At 42.0% G+C, this 22,908-nt stretch overlaps 1 protein-coding gene and 1 non-coding gene across 5 annotated transcripts in view; both read left to right on the top strand.

Annotated features, from left to right (window-relative positions):
- The first annotated feature begins 4,600 nt into the window (after positions 1–4,600).
- On the top strand, positions 4,601–5,193 carry LOC718390 (mitochondrial import receptor subunit TOM6 homolog). Its single transcript, XR_003723538.2, has one exon. It is a non-coding gene; the product is annotated as a mitochondrial import receptor subunit TOM6 homolog (transcript).
- A 6,733-nt stretch (positions 5,194–11,926) lies between these two features.
- SMURF2 (SMAD specific E3 ubiquitin protein ligase 2) overlaps positions 11,927–22,908 on the top strand; it is a 118,806-nt gene continuing 107,824 nt past the window's right edge. For all 4 annotated transcript variants that reach the window (XM_077972510.1, XM_015120120.3, XM_077972509.1 and 1 more), the window contains exon 1: positions 11,927–12,441. In XM_077972510.1, the coding sequence (XP_077828636.1) occupies positions 12,390–12,441 (52 nt within the window). In that variant the 5' untranslated portion in view covers positions 11,927–12,389. The remainder of the gene's footprint in view (positions 12,442–22,908) is intronic.

Here is a 22,908-nt window from a genome sequence, read left to right as displayed (position 1 = left end):
ACACCTGGCTAATTTTTGTATTTTTAGTAGAGATGGGATTTCACCATGTTGGCCAGGCTGGTCTTGAACTCCTGGCCTCAAGCAATCTACCCACCTCGGCCTCCCAAAATGCTGGGATTACAGGCGCACATCACCGTGCCTGGCCAAATTAGTGATATTTTCAAAATGAAAGAAAGTTAACTTTTAAGCAGTGGTATAAATTGCTGAGCACTTGATGTTAGCCTCTTCCATGGTGGATAAGCTGTATTAAATTTGAAATTTACACTACAAAAATAGCTTTGCAGGAGTACAATTATTAACATAACCTTACCTCAGACAGATTTATTATTACTGGAGACAACTCTTGTATGTAAAAATATATATTAATGGCTGGAGCAGAAGAAAAAATACCAACCACAGATGGTAAGCATTTTCTTGCAGAGTCACATCACATTTTGACATTAGCCCTGGAAAACAGAAAAATGTTTTAAACAAAAGCTTTGACATATTCTGATAACCATGTGTAGATTTTCACTTATGGTCTCTGACGCTGTCATAAAGAATACAACTTTAAGTGATTAGTAAAATACATTAATGAAAAAGTTTTTTTGGTAGGCTGGGTGCAGTAGCTCATGCCTATAATCCCAGCACTGTGGGAGGCCAAGGCGGGAGGATTGCTTCAGCCCAGGAGTTTGAGACCAGCCTGGGCAACATAGTGAGGCTCTGTCTCTAAAAAAAAAAAAAAATCAACAGACTATGTTGCCATATGCCTGTAGTGTCAGCTACTCAGGAAACTGAGGAGGTAGGATTGCTTGAGCCTGGGAGGTTGAGGCTGCAGTGACCCATGAGCACATCACTGCACTCCAGCCCGGGCAACAAACAAAACAAAAACCAAACAAAAACTATTTTCTTAGAAAATGCTATTGAATGAGTTGCTGTTATAGCATTTCAATGGACAGTTCTATTACATTTCATTTATGGCAAAGGATTAATTGTATTGATATAAAATAGGTGGTGTCATATTTGAGACAGATACCTAAAACAATGATTTGATAAAACATGAACAAGTCTCCTGAAAACAAATTAGAAGTCATAAGGGAATAAAAAGGATTTGAAAAGATTTTCTGCAATTTTTATACCCATCAAAGGCATGCGCATGCACAATTTACTTTCGAAGTAGATTTCCATTTTAGGAAGAGAGTAGAGGGTGAATTCCCTAAGAATTGTGTCTCTCCCATTTTTTTTTCCTCAAAAATATATCTATAAGTGTTGCTGTGATAAAGCAATTGGGTGCATTTAATGCTGAAAGTTTAGCTTTCCTTAATACTGTAATTTAGAAGAGTGTAGTTCATTTTGTTGTTGTTGTTGTTGGCTTAGAACAACACACTTTTATTCCCTTTGCAGTTCTGGAGGTCAGAAGTTTGAAAATGGGCTTCAATGGGCTAACATCAAGGTGTCAGCAGGGCTGCCTTCCTTCTGGAGGTTCTAGGGTACAATCTGTTTTCTGCCTTTTCCAGTGTGTAGAGGCCACCTACATTCCTTGACTCATGGCCCCTTATTTCACCTTCAAAGTCAGCAGCGTAGCATCTTAGTAACTTACTTTTTTTTTTTTTTTTTGAGACAGAGTCTTGCTCTGTTGCCCAGGCTGGAGGTGCACTGGTGTGATCTCGGCTCACTGCAACCTCTGACTCCCAGGTTCAAGCAATTCTCCTGCCTCAGCCTCTGGAGTAACTGGGATTATAGGCGCACGCCACCATGCCTGGCTAATTTTTGTATTTTTTAAAATAGAGACAGGGTTTCACCATGTTGGCCAGGCTGGTCTTGAACTCCTGACCTCAAGTGATCTGCCCGCCTCGGCTTTCCAAAGTGCTGGGATTCCAGGTGTGAGCCACTACACCCGGACTTCTTTCTTTTTTTCTGGTTTTGAGACAGAGTCTCAGTCTGCTGCCTAGGATGGAATGCAGTGGCATGATCACGGCTCACTGCAACCTTGACCTCCATGGACTCAGGTGATCCTCCTATCTCAGCTTTCCGAGTAGCTGGGCTTATAGGTGCATGCCACCACTCCTGGCTAATTTTTTGTAGATACGGGGTTTTGCCATGTTGCCCAGGCTGGTTTCAAACTCCTGGGCTCAAGTGACTCCTCTGCCTCGGCCTCCCAAAGTGCTAGGATTACAGGCATGAGTCACCATGCCCGGCCCTTGAATGGTTTTAAAGTGTTATTCTTATCTGAATATTTGTTGTAAACAACAGGATTTAAACTTACAGGAAAGCCTAAATATAAACCTCTGCACGTTAACCCTATATACATTTTTCAATGCTGTCACTTACATATTTGAATGTACTGCTTTCAACTTCAAAACAAGCAGTCTCCCCCAGGTCTCCCATCACGTTCTGAAATCCTAACTTCTATTACCTAATACAAGGCTACAAATTATGTTCGTTGGGTGGTTGGGAACAAAGCATGTGCCATAAAAATAAGGCAAATGTGAATGTGTACATTTGCTAAGTTTTGTGCCACTGTCTGGCCTCTTAAATTGTGGTAGCAGCTATCGTTCACATTGATATAGTACATTGATATTGATATTGTTCACATCGTATGGGTCTGGGGGAGAAAGGGAGGCAAAGGGAGAAAGAGACAGAGAGAGAGAAAGAGTCAGAGAGCGCGTGAGTGCCCAGGAGGCAGGAGAGAGGTGAGTCCTATTGCCCCCAGAAGGAAGCTGGGAGCTTCTAACTGAGGCTGCACCCCCACTCACGTATATATTTGTAGTACAAGGAAGCATTTCTAAGGGACCTTGTTCATTGCTTTGCACAAAATAGCCGCTTAATATTTGAAATCATGCAGACTGTGTTGTCTGATCACAATGGAATCAAACTAGAAATCAGTAACAGAAAGATAGGAAAATATCGAAACACTTGGAAATTAAACAACACACTTCTAAATAATCCAATGGTCAAGGAGGAAGTTTCAAAGAAGAGCAAAAATACAGAATTTGTGGAACATGGCTGAAGGGGAGCTGAGAGGGAAATTTATAGCCATTAAGGTATACATTAGAAATAAATAATCTAATAATAAATAATAAATAATCTAAGCTCCTGCCTTGAGAACCTAGAAAAAGAAGAAAAAAATAAATTCCAGGCGAAAAGAAAAAAGAATATGGTAAAGACAAGTGAATATACCAAATAAACTGAATATAGAACCTAATTCATAAAATCAATACAAAAATTTGATTTTTTTAAAAGGATAAAATAATTGGCAAACCTCTCGCAGGGAGAAAAAAAGACACAAATTACTAATGTTACAAAATAAAATGAAATGGACTGGTGCGGTGGCTCACGCCTGTAATCCCAGAACTTTGGGAGACTGAGGCGGGCAGATCACTTGAGGTTAGAAGTTTGAAACCAGCCTAGTCAACAGAGTGAAACTCTGTCTCTACTAAAAATACAAAAATTAGCCGGGCATGGTGGCGGGCACCAGTAATCCCAGCTACTCAGGAGGCCGAGGCAGGAGAATCGCTTGAACCTGGGAGGTGGAGGTTGCAGTGAGCCGAGATTATGCCACTATACTCCAGCCCTGGTGAGAGTGAGACACCGTCTCAAAAGAAAAAAAAGAAGAAGAAGAAATGGGAGATATATATTCTACAGACATTAAAGAGATAATTAGGAAATACTAAAACTAATTCTACATAAATTCAACAACTTAGATGAAATGGACCAATTCCTCAAAAAAATGAAAATAACCTACCACGATTCATCCAAAATATAGTGAATAATAAGAACAGCCCTATGCCTATTAAGAAAATTAAATTTGTACTTAAAAATTCACAAACAAGAAGTTTCCAGACCCAGATGATTTCACTAGAGAATTCTACCAGTTACAAAATAATTAACACCAGCCGAGCACAGTGGCTCACGCCTGTAATCCCAGCACTTTGGGAGTCCGAGGCGGGCGGATCATGAGGTCAGGGGATCGAGACTATCTTGGCTAACATGGTGAAACCCTATCTCTACTAAAATACAAAAAATTAGCTGGGCATGGTGACACTTGCCTGTAATCCCAGCTACTTGGTAGGCTGAGGCAGGGGAATCGCTTGAACCTGGGAGGTGGAGGTTGCAGTGACCTGAGATCGCGCCACTGTACTCCAGCCTGGAGACAGAGTAAGACTCTGTCTCAAAATAAATAAATAAATAAAAATAAATAAATAAAAATAATTAAAACTGCTGGGCATGGTGGCTCATGCCTGTAATTCCAGAACTTTGGGAGGCAAAGGTGGGCGGATCACAAGCTCAGATCGAGACCATCCTGGCCAACATGGTTAAACCCCGTCTCTACTAAAAATACAAAAATTAGCTGAGCATGCTGGCACGCGCCTATAATCCCAGCTACTTGGGAGGCTGAGGCAGGGGAGGCTGAGGCAGGAGAATGGCTTGAACCTGGGAGGCAGAGGTTTCAGTGAGCTGAGATCATGCCACTGCACTCTAGCCTGGGCGACAGAGTGAGACTCCATCTAAAAAAAAATAATTATTATTATTGTTGACATCAATTCTACCTAAACTCTTTCAGAAAATAGAAAAGAACATTGCTCGGGTTCCTCCACCCAGGCCCATGCGAAGCTGCCTGCTATGGCTTCCAGCGGGGTCCCGGTGAGCGCTGCTGGCTGGGCTAATGAAACTCCGGAAATACTGGACAACGTGGGAGATTGGCTTCGGGGCATCTACTGCTTTGCCACTGATAGGAATGACTTCCGGAGGAACTTGATACTAAATTTGGGACTCTTTGCTGCAGGAGTTTGGCTGGCCAGGAACTTGAGTGACATTGACCTCATGGCACCTCAGCCAGGGGTGTAGCCAAGTAGACAAATGGAATCCAGTGCTGAACCCGAATCTTCCAAAAAACAGCCTACAATCTGTGACCACCACAAGATGTGCCCTGATGGTAGCTGAAGTTTGATTCAGATGGGCACTTTTCTTCCCTCTCCCTGCCTAGTTTCCTTTTGTTCCTTCAGTCCACGCAGAGTTCCATTCTCTGGTCAGCAGACAGGCTTAAGCTAAAGTGTTGCCTCTGTTCTATAAAGTTCTGTACATAGTTCCCAAACTTCTGCAGGGGGTGATCTTTGCTCTTGTCCTGAGAAATAACAGTGCTGTTTTAACAAACATTTGAAATAAATACCACACACAAAGGCAAAAAAAAAAAAAAAAAAAAAAAAAAAAAAAAAGAAGAGAACATTGCTCAATTATTTTAAGTAGTATTTACTATGACACCAAAACCAAAGAAAACACACACAAAACAGAAGAAAACTGCCAACCAATACACATCATAAAGATGCAAAATCCTTAACAAAATATTAGCAAATATAATTAATCAATATATAAGAATTACACAAATGACAAAGTGGGGTTTATTCCAAGGATGCATAGCTGATTGATATTTGAAAATTAATCAATGTAGTCTACCATACTAAAAGGCTAAAAAGAAAAAAAAAGAATCATGTCAGTTAATTTCAGAAAAACAGCATTTGACAAAATTCAACACCAATTCATAATAAAATTCAGATAAAATAGGCATATGGAGAGAATTTCCTCAATTTGATTAAAAAAAACTGCCAAAAAATTATAGTTAAAACTATAAAGTGCTGGGATTACAGGTGTGAGCCACTGCACCTGGCCTTCTTTCTTTTTTTTTTTTTTTTTTTGGTTTTCGAGACAGAGTCTCAGTCTGCTGCCCTGAACTGCAGTGGCATTGGAATGTAGTGGCGTGATCACGGCTCACTGAAACCTTGACCTCCGTGGGCTCAGGTGATCCTCCTATCTCAGCTTTCTGAGTAGCTGGGCCTATAGGTGCATGCCACCACTCCTGGCTAATTTTTTGTAGATAGGGGTTTTGCCATGTTGCCCAGGCAGGTTTCAAACTCCTGGGCTCAAGTGATTCCTCTGCCTCGGCCTCCCAAAGTGCTAGGATGAGTCACCATGCCCAGGCCTTGAATGGTTTTACAGTGTTATTCTTATCTGAATATTTGTTTTAAACAACAGGATTTAAACTCACAGGAAAGCCTAAATACGAACATCTGCATGTTAACCCTATATACATTTTTCTATGCTGTCACTTACATTTTTTAATGCACTGCTTTAAACTTCCAAACAATCAATCTCTGTCTGGGTGCACTGGCTCATGCCTATAATCCTAGCACTTTGGGAGAACGAGGCAGGTGGATCATGAGGTCAGGAGTTCAAGACCAGCCTGGCCAAGATGGTGAAACCCTGTCTCTACTAAAAATACAAAAATTAGTTGGGCATGGTGGTAGATGCCTGTAATCCCAGCTACTTGGGAGGCTAAGGCAGGGAATTGCTTGAACCTGGAAGGTGGAGGTTATAGTCAGCTGAGATTTCACCACTGCACTCCAGTCTGGGAAACAGAGCAAGACTCCGTCTGAAAAAAAAAAAAAAAAAAAGAAGCAGTCTCCCCCAGGTCTCCCATCATGTTCTGAAATCCTAACTTCTATTACCTAATACAAGGCTACAAATTATGTTAGTTGGGTGGTTGAGAACAAAGAGTGTGCCATAAAAATAAGGTAAATGTGAATGTGTACATCAGTTTGCTAAGTTTTTTTGCCACTGTCTGGCCTCTTAAATTGTGGTAGCAGCTATTGTTCACATTGATATATTACACTGATATTGATATTGTTCATATCATATATATTTCTAGTACAAGGAAGCATTTCTAAAGGACCTTGTTCATTGCTTTGCACAAAATAGTCACTTAATATTTGTTGAATGAATTGCTGGCACTATCTCTGGTGTTTTAATTTTTATTTATTTATGTATTTATTTTTGATATGGAGTCTCACTCTGTCACCCAGGCTGGAGTGCAGTGGCGCCATCTTGGCTCATTCAACCTCTACCTCCTGGGTTCAAGAGATTCTCCTGCCTCAGCCTCCCGAGTAACTGGGGATACAGGCATGCGCCACCATGCCTGGCTAACTTTTTAATATTTTTTTTAGTACAGACATGGTTTCACCATGTTGGTCAGGCTGGTCTCGAACTCTGACCTCAAATGATCCACCCGCCTCAGCCTCCCAAAAGTGCTGGAATTACAGGTAGGAGCCACCGTGCCTGGCCTATCTGGTATTTTTAGTATGGTGTCAAGAACTTCATATATTTTTTGGATCACTTTAATTGTAAGGTTGTATCCAGACTGATGAAATGCTCTTGGAGGTAACTATCCTGAGAAGCGACTTCACTGATGCATTAAAAGCAGTGACTGGCACGAAATAAGGATTAAAGTATATTAATCCAAAACATGTAAAATTGCATTAATGTTTTAACAAACTAAAGCAAAACTAATAAATCACATAAAAAAATTCTCACACTATTTTCCTTAGTAGTTTACATTGTGCTACATACTTTTGCATGAATATGCACACAACTTTTCTTCTGTTTTTAAACTTTGCATTACATATAAATTCTTTCATATTATATGATCCTCATAAAAATTGTTGGTTAAATGGCTGCATAAAAAACTATGCAGTTGGCCGGGTGCAGGGGCTCATGCCTGTAATCCCAGCACTTTGGGAGGCCGAGGCAGGCGGGTCATGAGGTCAAGAGACTGAGACCATGTTGGCCAACATGGTGAAAACCTGCCTCTACTAAAAATATAAAAAAATTAGCTGGGCTTTGTGGCACGCGCCTGTAGTCCCAGCTGCTTAGAGGCTGAGGCAGGAGAATCACTTGAACCTAGGAGGCGGAGGTTGCAGTGAGCCGAGAACACGCCACTGCACACCAGCCTGGCAACAGAGGGAGACGCCATTTCAAAAAACAAACAACAACAACAAACCCAAAAAACCATGCAGTTTATGGATCATTATGCTGTTCCCTCATTTCTTTTTTGTTATTAATGGAATTTAGCAAAGAACATCTTCTGTACTATTATTTATTTTTCAAGAATAGGGCCGGGCATGGTGGCTCACGTCTGTTATCCTAGCACTTTGGGAGGCCTAAGCGGGCGGATCACGTGAGGTCAAGAGTTTGAGACCAGCCTGGCTAACGTGGTGAAACCTCGCCTCTACTAAAAATACAAACATTAGCTGGGGGTAGTGGTGGGTGCCTATACTCCCAGCTACTCGAGAGGCTGAGGCAGGAGAATCACGTGAACTTGGAAGGAAGAGGTTGCAGTGAGACAAGATCGCACCACTGCACTCCAGCCTGGGTGACAGAGTGAGACTCCAACTCAAAAAAATAGCATAACATAACGTAACGTAACGTAACGTAACGTAACGTAACGTAACGTAACATAACATAACATAACATAACATAACATAAAATGGTGGTTGAATGAATCTCATAGTAATATTTTGATGTGTAAAGAATGGTACTGCTGGGCATGGTGGCTCATGCCTGTAATCCCACCACTTTGGGAGGTTGAGGCGGGTGGATCACAAGCTCAGGAGTTCAAGACCAGCCTGACCAACATGGTGAAACCCCCATCTCTACTAAAAAAAAAATAATAATAATAATACAAAAATTAGCCAGGCATGGTGGTAGCTGCCTGTAATCTCAGCTACTCAGGAGGCTGAGGCAGGAATCACTTGAACCCAGGGGGCGGAGGTTGCAGTGAGCCCAGATTGCACCACTGCACTCCAGCCTGGGCAACAGAGTGAGACTCCGTCAAAAAAAAAAAGTCCTGTTTTCATGTCCAATGCTATTTTCCTCAAATACTTTTATACCTGAATGTATATAACTGATTTTACATAAGATTCCCATCCCCTAATGTTCTGCCTTATCTTTCCCAAGTTCCATCTATTAATTTGGTGATTCCCTACATGTTGTCATTATAACTTACATATATACCCCTTTGGGGACATAAACATATCCCCAAGGGAACAGAAACACATAAACTTTTTTTTTCTTTTTTTTAAAGCTTTCTAACCCAGTCATCTCTGAAATCTGAGCCTGGACTAGATAAGGCCACTCACTTAAGAGAGGCCTTCAAAATGACTTTCCTATTAGGAGTATTCTGTTTTTGTGTGTGTTTTTTTGAGGTAAGGTCTTACTCTGTTGCCCAGGCTGGAGTGCAATGGCATAATCATGGCTCATTGCAGTCTCGATCTCCTGGGCTCCAGTGATCCTCCCACCTTGGTGTCCCAAAGTGTGGGGATTATAGGCGTTAGCCAGCATGCTCAGCCCCTATTCTGTTTTATTTTTTCAGTTATTTTACTTCATTTTAAACGTTTACTTACTTTTAAAAAAATAAATGTTTACAGTCAATGTCAATGTTTAACATGGCAAGGAAAACAATAAAATGAACATCCATGTACCTGCTTAAAAAAATCATTACCAGTATATTGATTTTCTTTGTATTTTTGTGATAGTCTCAGTCTGCTGCCCAGGGTGGAATGCAGTGGCACTGGAAAACAGTGGCGTGATCACAGCTCACTGCAACCTTGACCTCCGTGGGCTCAGGTGATCCTCCTATCTCAGCCTTCCAAGTAGCTGGGCCTATAGGTGCATGCCACCACTCCTGGCTAATTTTTGTAGATGTGGGGTGTTGCCATATTGCCCTGGCTGGTTTCAAACTCCTGGGCTCAAGTGACTCCTCTGCCTCAGCCTCCCAAAGTGCTAGGATTACAGGCATGAGTCACCATGCCCAGGCCTTGAATGATTTTACAGTGTTATTCTTATCTGAATATTTGTTGTAAACAACAGGATTTAACCTTACAGGAAAGCTTAAATACAAACCTCTGCACATTAACCCTATACACATTTTTCTATGCTGTCACATATTTGAATGTACTGCTTTCAACTTCAAAACAAGCAGTCTTCCCCAGGTCTCCCATCACGTTCTGAAATCCTAACTTCTATTACCTAATACAAGGCTACAAATTATGTTCGTTGGGTGGTTGGGAACAAAGCGTGTGCCATAAAAATAAGGCAAATGTGAATGTGTACATCAGTTTGCTAAGTTTTTTGTCACTGGCCTCTTAAATTGTGGTAGCAGCTATCGTTCACGTTGATTTCTATATGTTTGTAGTACAAGGAAGCATTTCTAAAGGACCTTGTTCATTGCTTTGCACAAAATGACCACTTAATATTTGTTGAATGATTTGCTGGCACTATCTCTGGTATTTTTATTTTTATTTATTTATGTATTTATTTTTGATATGGAGTCTCGCTCTGTCACCCAGGCTGAAGTGCAGTGGTGTGATCTCGGCTCACTGCAACCTCCCATGTTCAAGCGATTCTTGTGCCTCAGCCTTCCTAATTGCTGAGACCACAGGCATGCACCACCACGCCTGGCTAATTTTTATATATATATTTTTTAGTACAGACAGGAGTTCACCATGTTGGCCAGGCTGGTCTCGAACTCCTGACCTCAAATTATCCGCCCTCCTGGGCCTCCCAAAGTGTTGGAATTACAGGCATGAGCCACTGTGACCGGTCTATCTGTGGTATTTTTAGTGTGATATCTAGAACTTCATATACTTTTTTGGATTACTTTTAATTGTATATCTGTATCCAAACTGATGAAATGCTCTTAGAGGTAACTATCTGGAGAAGTGACTCCACTGATGCATTAAAAGAAATAACCGGCATGGAATAAGGATTAAAATATATTAATCCAAAACATTTAAAATTGCATTAATGTTATAATAGCCTAAAGCAAAACTAAGGAATCACATAAAAAATCCCCCACGCTGTTGTCAGTAGTTTACATTGTGCTAGATATTTTCACATGTATATGCATACAACTTCTATTCTGCTTTTAAACTTTGCATTACATATACATTCTTCCATAGTATATGATCTTCATAAAAATAGTTATATGGCTGCATAAAAAACCATGCGGTTCCTGGACCATTATGCTGTTCCCTCATTCCCCTTTTGGTATTAATGGAATATAACAAAGAACATCTTCTGTACGATTATTTGTCAAGAATAGGGCCAGTGAGGTGGCTCAGGTCTGTAATCCCAGCACTTTGGGAGGCCGAGGCGGGCGGATCGCTTGACGTCAGGAGTTCGTGACCAGCCTGGGCAACATGGGAAAACCTAAATGTCTCTTCTAAACATGTCTCTACTAAAAATACAAAAATTAGTGGGGCGTAGCGGTGCACACTTTTGGTCCCAGCTAGTCCAGAGGCTCAGGTGGGAGGATCACCTGAACCCGGGAAGTTGAGACTGCGGGGAGCCGTGATCGCACCACTGTAGTCCAGCCTGGATGACAGAGGGAGACCCTGTCCAAAAAAAGAAAAAATATTTCTAGCAGTACAGTTACAAGGTCAAAGGATAAGGCGCACATTTTTTTTTAAAAATTTCTCCTCCTGAGATAACGAAATACAGTAGTGTATTAACAACTCTTCACACATTACTCTCCAAGGTTTATCTTGTTAATCCTTTAAGACGTATCATCTCCCCATCCTTGGCTGCACCTGAAAAGAGCGGGAGTCGGCAGGTAACCCTATCTCCTCCACCAGGTGAGTTCCGGATGGAGGTGTCAACTACAAGACTAGGAGCAGAGCACTCCTGGGGTTTTGCTGGAACCATCGGCGTGGGAATGCGGTCTCTTCCCTCGTCCGAAAGACGCTAAGTTCCCGGGAGGCAGCGGACTCGGTTCTAACCTTCCTCGCCCCAGTCTCTAGGAGCGCCCTGCACGCAGTGGGCGTCTAATAAATGCAGTCGGCGCTGTTGGGACAAAAGCTCTCCCTTAAGTGGACCGGACACTAAATCCCTCCAGGTGTCACAGAGCTGCCGCGCCCGCCGCCACTTTGCTCCCTGCCTGCTCCCTCCCCGCGTTCCTCGTGGGACCCTCCGCGGCAACTTACACCCTTTCTGACAGCCGGTGCCCGCCCGGGGCACCCTGCGCGCGCCCGACGACCCCGCCCTGGCCCCGCCCCGCCCCGCTGGCCCCGCCCCGCCCGCCGGCCCCGCCTCCCGTCTCCTCCCCGCCCCCTGGAGCAGACGAGTGGCGGCGGCGGCCCGAGGTCCCGGGTCCCTCAGACAAGAGGGCGGGTGGAGGAGGAAGCGGCCGAGCCCAGAGTCCTGGTCCGGCGTCGCCGAGCACCGCCCGCCTCAGCCGACCAGCCCCGTCGGCTACTGGGCCTCGCCGAGACGAGAGGAAGGAAAGGCCGCTGCGCCCGCGAGGAGGCGGCGGGGGCGCGGGCGGAGGCGGCGCGGGCGGCCGCGGCTGCCGCTTTGTTGTGCGGCCCGGGCCGAGGAAGGAGAAGTGGGAGGAGGGGGGAGCTCGGCGTCCCGCTCCCTCCGCGGCTCATGGCGACGACGCTCGGCACATCCGGGACCCTCCGGCCGTGGCGGCCGCGGCGCCGGCTGCTCGGGCCCCAGCCCCGGCCGCTGTGGTGACTCCGCCGCGCCTCGCCGTCGCCCCCGTCCCCGTCCCGCCCGCCGCCCCCGCCGCCGGGGACATGTCTAACCCCGGAGGCCGGAGGAACGGGCCCGTCAAGCTGCGCCTGACAGGTGAGGGGGGGCGGCGGGCCGGGCTGGGCAGCCGCGGGGTGGGCGAGCTGGCGGGGGGTGCCTGTGGCCTTAGGAAGGGCCAGGGTCGCGATCAATGGTGAGTTGGGGGTCGGAGGAGTGGGAAGGCCTAGTTCAGGGAGAGTAATTGGAAAACCACTTGCTACGGCTTGGGCATTCTTTAAAAAGCCGAGGATGACTCGGGGCGGGGGGTGGGGGTGGTCTTTTGTGGAGGGGAGGATACACCGGTTCGCATCGCAGGCGGATTTCAGGTCGGAAAGTCTTGGTCAAGGAGCCCGACGCTGCCTCCCGGGTCTCGGGGAGCAGCCCCTGGGCTACCGCCCAGGTGGGATCGTGAAGGGGATGAAGAGCTCCCGTGGCGAGGATTATTGAATCCGGTTGCTGACTGCGCGCAGTAAACACTCCTTAAAGATGGAGCGCTTAACGGGAGGGTGTGCGTGTGTGTTCCCGGGTTGTTACCTTGCACACCCACTTATGCCCGCATGAAAAACCTTTACTCCCCGCCGCCGGCCACCGCTGCCGGGGCCACACACCTTGAACTCACGTCTCTCTGAGGAGAGGAGACAGGTTGACTTTTCCGGTGTGCCTGTCTGATCCGACGGCTCGGGCTCATTGTACACTGTGTTTTGGAAGTGTCTGATTGTAGGGTGGCATGTTTGGGGTTGTTCCTTGTAGGCCGCAGAACTCGTGTCTCACTTCTAACTCCCGACCTGCTTTAAAAACACACTTTTTTGGGGGGAGGGAGGGGGTACATTTCTAAGTATGTCCTCATACAAACTTTAGAGCAAACTTTCTGTTACTCTCCCCACCCTCCCCCTTCCTTTTTCTAAATGGAAAAGTATGTCCGGAGGGGTTGTCAGATAGAAGACTACACTTACAAAGTGTTTATGATTCCAGGTGCATGAAATCTTTAATATTACAGGTACGTTTTACTTACAGTGCCATTTTTGGTATTCTTACATGGACATGCCACCCCCGTTTTAGGAGCACTTGTATTTGGTTTGAAAAGGAATTGAAATCACGTCGTTATCCTACCTTCACCATTTACCCCTGATAAATTGTCCACGTTTATATTCGGGTGAGTGGTGAGAAAGATAATTTTCCGTAGAGGATTTGTGTGTGCGTGCACGTGTACGAATCAACTGTAATTATGTTTGCCCACACTAGACTTTGAGATTTATTTGGACTAATTTTGTAGTTGAATGCTTATGTGACACATCTCAGTCCACTGGCTGAACTTGCTGGGTGAAACCTTGCAGTGAATTTGGTATTTGAGAATTTAGCTTGAATGTATGTTGGCTGCAATTTAAATAATATATTACCTTCATGACAGTTTTCCTTTCCCTAGGGAAAATTGCAAGGAATCATTAACTGAGTGGTTCTTAATGAAAAACCTGGATTGCAGGATACTTGTATTCCCACTTCTCCCCCGCTGTCCCCCATTCAGTGTCCTTATATTGGGAGGAGACAATGGAAACCTTTATAGGGGATCTTTGTTGCTTTCGAGTTTATCTGTTGCTGTTGCTATCTGGAGTCAGTGATCGTGGAAAGAACATGTGATCCCAGGTGTGCAGAAAGCATCAGAAATTGGCTGTTTCCATTTACTTTCCTCTGGGCTATATAGATGAGGGAAAAAATAGGGATTTTGATTTTCTTCAAATAAAGTTAGTTGAGGTTTTTAGTATGACTCAGTAGATCTTAAAGTGTTTATCTGTGGTTTCCGTACTACCTATGATACGTTATAAAAATTTATAATTAAAGTTTGTTAAGAGGAAAGATTATGCTTATATTTTAGGGGAAGAGGGAATATTGCACTACATTTATAGTGATTTTGTTTCAGGTTTTTCTGAGGAGTTTTAAATACCCTGTGTCCTCTTAATAGTAAAAACAGTTTGAGGTACTCTGAGTTTCTTACAACTATTTGTCTCTGAATCGTTTTCTCTCAAAATTTGACAAATATTAAAAACATTGTCCTTCCTTCTTTGGTTACAGTGGAGTCTCTTCTGTTTTGCCAGGAAAGTTAACATTTTTTTTTTCCATTTTTGTTCATCATTTACAAATTAGATGGTATAGATTTTAGCAAATAGATCTCAAGAGCTGGATTCAATTAGCAGCTTTTTAGGACATAAACATTAAAGGGTTAGATGGAAAAGATTGTTTTGACTGACTGGATAAATGACGGGGCTGTGTTTGATGTGCGTCCAGGAATTGGTCTGGAGCTGGTGCCCAACTTCTCAGTCCATCTTGAGAAGCCAAATAAAATATTTAACCTAGGCCTCATTTTGTTTAAAAAAAAAGTTGATTCTTTGTTAAGACCTTAAGAAATGTTTGGCGTACCTTTAGACTAAGTGTTTAACAGTTCATTTAGATCTGGGTTCCCTAATAGAGGAAAAAAAATCACTTAAAAAAAGACAGATCTCACAGTGAATTTATATTTGGTTTACAATACCCTTGGGCTATAAGGTGTTTTAAAATTATTATTCTTTGCTTTAAGTTAATACCATATTAGTATTTTAAATTTATAGAGTACCTTTGATTTCAAGATGTTGTATAAACTTTAGTTAGTTGATAATAACCTTATTGTGGAATTGCCCCTTTACTGAAAGGTATAAACATTTCTTACATGGTGACGCGCGCACACACTCACATACACTCACACATACACACACTCACACACTCACTCATACACACACTCTCTTTCTGAACAAGAGGAAATATTTGAACCATGAGATCTCTGCCCACAATTGATATTAGACCTTTCCACATATTATTCTTAAAACCACCATCAGTGAACTGTTTGGTATTTGTCAATGCTAAGAAGGTGGGGCTAATTTAATAATTTGATCCCAAATTTTAGATTCCTCAGGCAACTGGGGGTTAGAATCCGATTTCATCCATCAAGCTACTTCTGTTCTTTTTTTTTTTTTTTTTTTTGAGACGGAGTCTCGCTCTGTCACCCAGGCTGGAGTGCAGTGGCCGGATCTCAGCTCACTGCAAGCTCCGCCCCCCGGGTTCACGCCATTCTCCTGCCTCAGCCTCCCGAGTAGCTGGGACTATAGGCGCCCGCCACCTCGCCCGGCTAGTTTTTTGTATTTTTTAGTAGAGACGGGGTTTCACCGTGTTAGCCAGGATGGTCTCGATCTCCTGACCTCGTCATCCGCCCGTCTCGGCCTCCCAAAGTGCTGGGATTACAGGCGTGAGCCACCGCGCCCGGCCGCTACTTCTGTTCTTTATGACACATTAACATACGATCATTGAAATGGGCTGTATGGTAACACTATCAACTTCAACTACTATTTCTATAACAAATTTATTACAAAATGTATAATTTCTGTGTCATATGACTATCTGATACAGGCTTTTCTTACAATGGTTTGGATAGAAAAATATTCTTTACAGTAAAAACTTTGGGATAATTTTTTACACCATTATTGTTTCTGAAAACCAAAGGCTAGAAAAAGCAGTTTAGTGTAATTTCTAATATTTTAAATTCTTGGGTATGGAGAAGTAGAATAACATTACTCCTCCAGAACATTTATTTCAGACCTTTTTATGCATTTAATGTTTTTGTATGCTGCTTCTCATGTTATTAATTTCAAAGTCCTTGGCAATAAGGAGGTTAATCTTGTCTATAATGTAAGGAAATTTAACTTTAAAAATTTCCCTTTAGATATGCTAGCATCTTAATCCTATTTCACTACATATTTGATCGATTCAAGGCTTTAAAAATTACAGCTTTGTTCTGTTTCACAGGTTTTTAAGTGTGCCTGTACACCATGATGCCTATACACCATGACCATGTTTTTTGAGATGGAGTTTCACTCTTGACTGGAGTTCAGTGGCTCGATCTCGGCCCACTGCAACCTCCACCTCCTGGGTTCAAACGATTATCCTGCCTCAGCCTCCCGAGTAGTTGGGATTACAGGCACCCACCACCGCACCTGGCTAATTTTTTTTGTAGTTTTAGTAGAGACGGGGTTTTGCGACGTTGGCCAGGCTGGTCTCAAATGCCTGACCTCAGGTGATCCACCCGTCTTGGCCTTCCAAAGTGCTGGGATTACAGGTGTGAGGCACTGCACCCGGCCCATGATGACTTTTATATACTACAGGTGTTAGTGATTTGAATGTCCCCAATTCATTTTATTTTCTTGGTTTCTGAGGAGGGAGCCCATGTAGTTCAGCTCCTTCCTTTTCTCTTAAATTCTGTCTTCTAGTCTAACCCTCTTCAGGCAGGCAGTAGAACATGCTAAGGTCCTTTTTGTAGTTTGGTATTCGTAATAAAATCTGTGTATTTTAGTCATCACTTTCACTTTTTTCTTGTTGGTTGAGCTATTACTATCATAACATACTGACATCTCATTTAACATAACTTAGTTTTAAAGATTAATGAAGGGTCATACTTAGGCATACAAGATTTTTATTTTCACCTTTTTTTTTTTTTTTTTTTTTTGAGGCAGAGTCTCATTCTGTTGCCCATGCTGGAGTGAAGTGGCAACAGTGTGTGGTGAGCGATCCTGGCTCACTGCAGCCTTGACCACCCAGCTCTGGTGATTTTCCCACCTTGGCTTCCCAACTGGCTGGGACTTACAGAGATGCACCACCGTGACTGGCTAATTTTTTTTTACTTTTTTTTTTTTTTTTCCGGTAGAGATGGGGTTACTCTAGGTTACCCAGGCTGGTCTTGAACTTGTGCTCAGGATATCCTCCTGCCTCAGCCTTCCAAAGTGCTGGGATTACAGGTGTGAGCCACCATGCCTGGCCTATTTTAAGCCTTTTTTGTTGTTGTTGAGAGGGAGTCTCGCTCTGTTGCCCAGGCTGGAGTGCAGTAGCCGGATCTCAGCTCACTGCAAGCTCCGCCTGCCGGGTTTACGCCATTCTCCTGCCTCAGCCTCCCAAGTAGCTGGGACTACAGGTGCCCGCCCCCTCGCCCGGCTAGTTTTTTGTATTTTTTTTTTTTTTTTTTTTTTTTAGTAGAGACGGGGTTTCACTGTGTTAGCCAGGATGGTCTCGATCTGCTGACCTCGTGATCCGCCCGTCTCGGCCTCCCAAAGTGCTGGGATTACAGGCTTGAGCCACCACGCCTGGCCTATTTTAGCCTTTTTTGGTGAGAGTCTTAAAGATGTAGTATGTCCTCCTCTTTTCAAATAGACCATACTTAGTAGAACTTAATGTTTTATTCATGATTCAATATAAAATGAGTATAAATTATTGTTTTGTTGTAATATGTAACGTGAGGATCTCATTAGGGCTTGTAGAGAGAAGTATTTCACCCTGGCTAAATGGTGATAGGTCGTTTGTTTAACTTTGTTCTTACTAGTTTTTCTCTTTGTCTTCACTTTTGTTTACTGATACTTTCTTTGTCTAAGAATGCTGAACCCTTGAAATACGCCATTGTAATCAGCATTGTACATGTTTCTGTGTGATTGACATGTATTGAAAGTTTAAGTGCCAGATGCTGTGTTAAGTTCATATCTATTACCACTTTTAATTTTCATAGTAGCTCTAAGTAGTAGGAGAAACTGAAAGTTGGAGAAGTACATGTCACAACCAAAGTTGTCTAGAAAGCTTATTACAAGTTTATTAGAATTTGTGTGGAAAAATAAAATTGACACATTCTGTTCACTTGGAATCGCCCTCGCCCCTAGCAATACTTGCCCATCTTTTAAGGCTCAACTCAAAGATTACTGTTATCCCTAGAACCTTCCCTGACCTGAGTTGAACTGTCCTCTGTGACTCTAAGAAACTCTTCTTCTAGTATCAGACCTAACCCACTGATGGGCGTTTATTGTTCCTATGCTTTAAGTGCCATGAAGTTAGGATCCTTGTGTGAGCATGGATTAAGACCTTTTTGGCATTTTATTTAATGAATGCTGGAGAGCTATAAAGCGTTCAGAATAGTTCTGCATGTGTTCTTTATGGCTAATGCATTGGGTGTGAGTGGCAAGAGGTGAGGCTCTAGACAGGGACCAACCTAGTTAGGACCTTATTGTAGTTTGCCAAGATGTTTATTTTTTTTAAGGTGGTGGGAACCATTGCAGGATTTTAAGCTTTGATATATATGCTGTTTAGACACAATCTGGGAGCAGTATGGAGGATGGACTGGAATGGGAGCCGTGAAGACTGGTTTTAGGATAACTGGTTAAGAAGATTCAACAGCAACAGTCGTTCAGATTTTTTTCTTGTTTGAATATTTATTTCCATATTTTTTATTACAAATAATTACTGTAAACATCTTGGTGTAGGTAACTTTGATTTTTTTAAAAGAATTTTTTTTTTTTTTTTAGGATGCTTCCATAAAAATAGTATTACTGAGGTCAAGTGTGTGGATATTTTTAAGGTTTCGTGTTTAATTTTTCCTTTAGACTGCTTCTTAAAAGAGTTGGGCCTATTTAGAGCAGCAGTAAATAAAGATGTCCCTTTTTACTATTCTGTTATAAGCATTAGCTAATTGCGTTTTAAATTTTTTGCTAATTTTGTGGCATGTGCCATTTAAACATTCATGAAGCAGAATATTTTCCTGTTTACTAATCATATTTATTTTCATTGACTTGTTTGGCCTTGTCCTAGTTATGTTAGAGCCTTAGTGCTTTTCTTATTGATCTACCTGAGACTTACAAATATATTAATCTGTTGTCATATTTGCTGCAAACATTTCCATGGTGAATTATTTGTCTTTTAATATTGGTCATTGTTTGGATATGTAGAAATGTGTTATCTTAGGATTCAAAATCTGTCCAACTTTTGTTTTGTTTTTCCTGTTCTATACTTGGAAGGCCTTATTTTTCAAGAAGTTTGATAAATAAGTGCTTTATATTTAATGTTTTTTAAAAATGGTTTAATAAACTATTTCCCCTTCAATTGCTATTTAGCCATCTTGTCATTATTTATTAACCAATTCTTCCTTTCCACAGTGATGTAGTATCTTTTCAGTTATGTTAATTATGATTGTCAGATATATCTCTTGTTCAGTGCCATACTGTTTTCATTATTGTAGCTTTATAATTTCGTTTAATATTCTCACTAGGCCAGTTTTTTTAAGAGGTGGAATCTCGTTCTGTCACTCAGCCTAGAGCATATTGGTGTGATCTTGGCTAACTGGAGCCTCTGACCCCTGGGTCCAAGTGATTCTCTTGCCTCAACCTCCCTAGTAGCTGGGATTACAGGTGTATGCCACCACTCCCAGCTAAATTTTTTTTGGGTTTTTTTTTGGGTGGAGACGGACTTACACCATGTTGATCAGATTGGTCTCGAACTCCTGACCTCAAGTGATCTGCCTGCCTTGGCCTCTCAATTTTTTTTTTTTTTTTTGCTATTTTTATTTTTTTCTTCCACATAAATATTAAACTTGTTAAGCTTAATAAGAAATTTCATTGGAGCCAGGCGTGGTGGCTCATGCTTGTAATCCTTGGACTTTGGGGAGGCTGAGGAAGGTGGATCATCTGAGGTCAGGAGTTCAAGACCAGCCTGGCCAACATGGTGAAACCCTGTCTCTACTAATAATACAAAAATTAGTTGGGCGTGGTGGCACATATTTGTAATCCCAGCTACTGGGGGGGCTGAGTCATGAGAATCGCTTGAACTCAGGAGGTGGAGGTTGCAGGCGAGATCATGCCACTACACTCCAGCCTGGGCGACAGTGAAACTGTGTCTCAAAAAAAAAAAAGACATTTCATGGGGATTATCATTAGAATTGCTTTAGTTTGGGAAAAAGAGATATCTAAGTTTGTGTAGTTTTCTCACCCAGGAGCATGCTATGTTTTTACATTTATTTAAGCTTTGGCCCATATTGCTCAGGATAGTTTTATAATTTTCTTCCTGTGTTTGAATTTAATTTCAGATAATTTATATTTGTGTGATTTACATTGTGTTTTCTAATCCTTGTTATTGCTTGTATTTAGGAATGCAGTTATATGTATTTTTGCTTGATTAGAACAATTATGGCTGGGCGTGGTGGCTCATGCCTGTTATTCCAGCATTTTGGGAGGCCAAGGTGGGAGAATCAGTTGAGCCCAGGAGTTCGAGACCAGCCTGGGCAACATAGTGAGACCTCATCTCTATATTTATTAATTTATTATTATTATTTTTTGATACTGAGTTTTGCTCTTGTTGCCTAGGCTGGAGTGCAATGGCACCATCTCGGCTCACTGTAACCTCCACCTCCTGGGTTCAAGCGATTCTCCTGCCTCAGCCTCTCGAGCACCTGGGATTACAGACATGTGCCACTACACCCAGCTAATTTTGTATTTTTAGTAGAGACAGGGTTTCTCCGTGTTGGTCAGGCTGGTCTCGAACTCTTGACCTTAGGTGACCCACCTGCCTCGGCGTCCCAAAGTGCTGGGATTACAGGCATGAGCCACCGCGCCCAGCTGATGGCTAGTTTTTTAGGTATCAGTGTTTGGTACTTGTTACAGTTGAATGTTAACACTTAAAATTTTTCTTTTCTCTTGGATTTCTATCTAACATATAAGTAGTTGAAGAAAGTGAGCAATTTTATTTCATTAAAATTTTTTTAAATATGAGCAATCTTCTGGACAAGAATAGTTTCAGACCGACTGTTTTAGAATAGCTTCTGATGGCGTTGACTACCTTTTTTTAAAACCACATTTGATATTATATTAAAATGTGTCAAAAGATAATCTTAAGTTTGATTGGCAGTTTGGTTTGGTTTTACACGAAAATTGATAGCAGACATAAAGTTTAAATTTTTAAATAAACCTTGATGATTCATTTTAAGGGAGGAATTACCGCATGCATGATTGCAATCATGCAGTGCTCTTTCCATTTCTTCCCAAAAATTTCCTCTTACCTCTTCATCTCCAGTTGTCTTCTTCAGTACCCGGAACTTGTCAACCACTGATCTGTTTTCGGTCACTATAATTTTGCCTTTTCTAGGATTTTGTGTAAATGGAATCGTACTGTCTGCAGTCTTTTGGGTGAGGCTTCTTTTAGCATGATGCTTTTGAGATCCATCCATGCTGAATATCAGTACTTCATTCCTTTTCATTCCTAAGGAATATTGCATTGTACATCAATTTGTTTATCCGTTTGTAAATATCTGCGGACATTTGTTGTTTCCAGTTTTTGGCCATTACTAATAAACATTTGAGTACATGGCTCTTTGTGAACATGTTTTTCTTGCCCTTGGGTAAATGAGTGGAATTGTTGCATCATACGGAAAGTATGCATTTTAACTTTTAAAAAATCTGGGCGGATTGCTTGAGCCCAGGAGTTTGAGACCAGCCTGGGCAACATGGCAGAACTCTGTCTCTACAAAAAATACAGAAATTGGTCAGGTGTGGTGGCCTATGCCTGTAGTATCAGCTACCCGAGAAGCTGATGGAGGATTGATTGGGCCTGGGAAGTTAAGGCTGCAGTGACCTGTGCTCACACCACTGCATTCTAGCGTGGGTGACCCTGTCTCAAAAAAAAAAAAAATTTTTTTTTTTTTCAAAGTTGTACCATTTTGCATTTCTACCAGCATTGTATAAGTTTCAGTAGTTCCCCAACCAGCTTTGTATGAATTTTAGTAGTTCCCCATCCTAGTCAGCACTTGGTATTGTCTGTCTTTGATTTTAGCCATTCTAATTGGTAGGTACAGATATTTCATTGTACTTTAATTTTTACTTCCTTTATAACCTACAGTTTTAAGCATATTTTAATTAACTTATTTATTGTCCATGTAATCGTGGGTGAATATCCAAATCTTTTGTTCATGTTTTAAAATTGGATTGTTTTCTTGTTGAGTTTTGAGAATTATTTAATTCTGGTTGTAGGCCTTTTATGAGATGTATACTTTGCAAATATTTTCTCCTAGACCATTGCTCCCCCTGCTCCCCTAAAAGATGTCCCAAAGAGAAGAAGTTTTGAATGCTGATGAAACCATTTTTTTCTTTTGTGGTTCATGTTTTTTGAGTCCTAAGTCTTTTTCTAACCCAGAGTTCTAAAGATTTTAGAACTGTGTTTTCTTCCGCATTATTTATAATTTTAACTCATACATTTAAACTTATTTTCAAGTTAATTTTTTAATATGCTGTGAAAAGTAAGGGTCATGATTTTCATATGGATATTCCATTTTTGTAGCACTATTTGTTGAAAATACTTTTGTTTCCTCCATTGAATTGTCTTCGCACCTTGGTAGAAAATCAGTTGACAGGCCAGGTGCTCATGCCTATTCTTTGGGAAGCCGAGGCAGGAGGATCACATGAGGTCAGGAGTTCTAGACCAGCCTGGCCAACATGGTGAAACCTCGTCTCTACTAAAAATAAAAAATTAGCCAGGTATGTGGCAGTCGCCTGTAATCCCAGCTACTCGAGAGACTGAGGCAAGAGAATCACTTGAACCCAGAATGTGGAGGTTGCAGTGAGCCGAGATCACGCCACTGCACTCCAGCCTGGGTGACAGAGCACGACTCTGTCTCAAAACAAACAATCAGTTAACAGTATACATAGA

This window comes from Macaca mulatta, chromosome 16, assembly GCF_049350105.2.
Source record: "Macaca mulatta isolate MMU2019108-1 chromosome 16, T2T-MMU8v2.0, whole genome shotgun sequence".
NCBI classification, from domain to species: Eukaryota; Metazoa; Chordata; class Mammalia; order Primates; family Cercopithecidae; genus Macaca; species Macaca mulatta.
The sequence above is the reverse complement of the archived record's forward strand: the minus strand, read 5'-3'. Positions and strand labels throughout refer to the sequence as shown.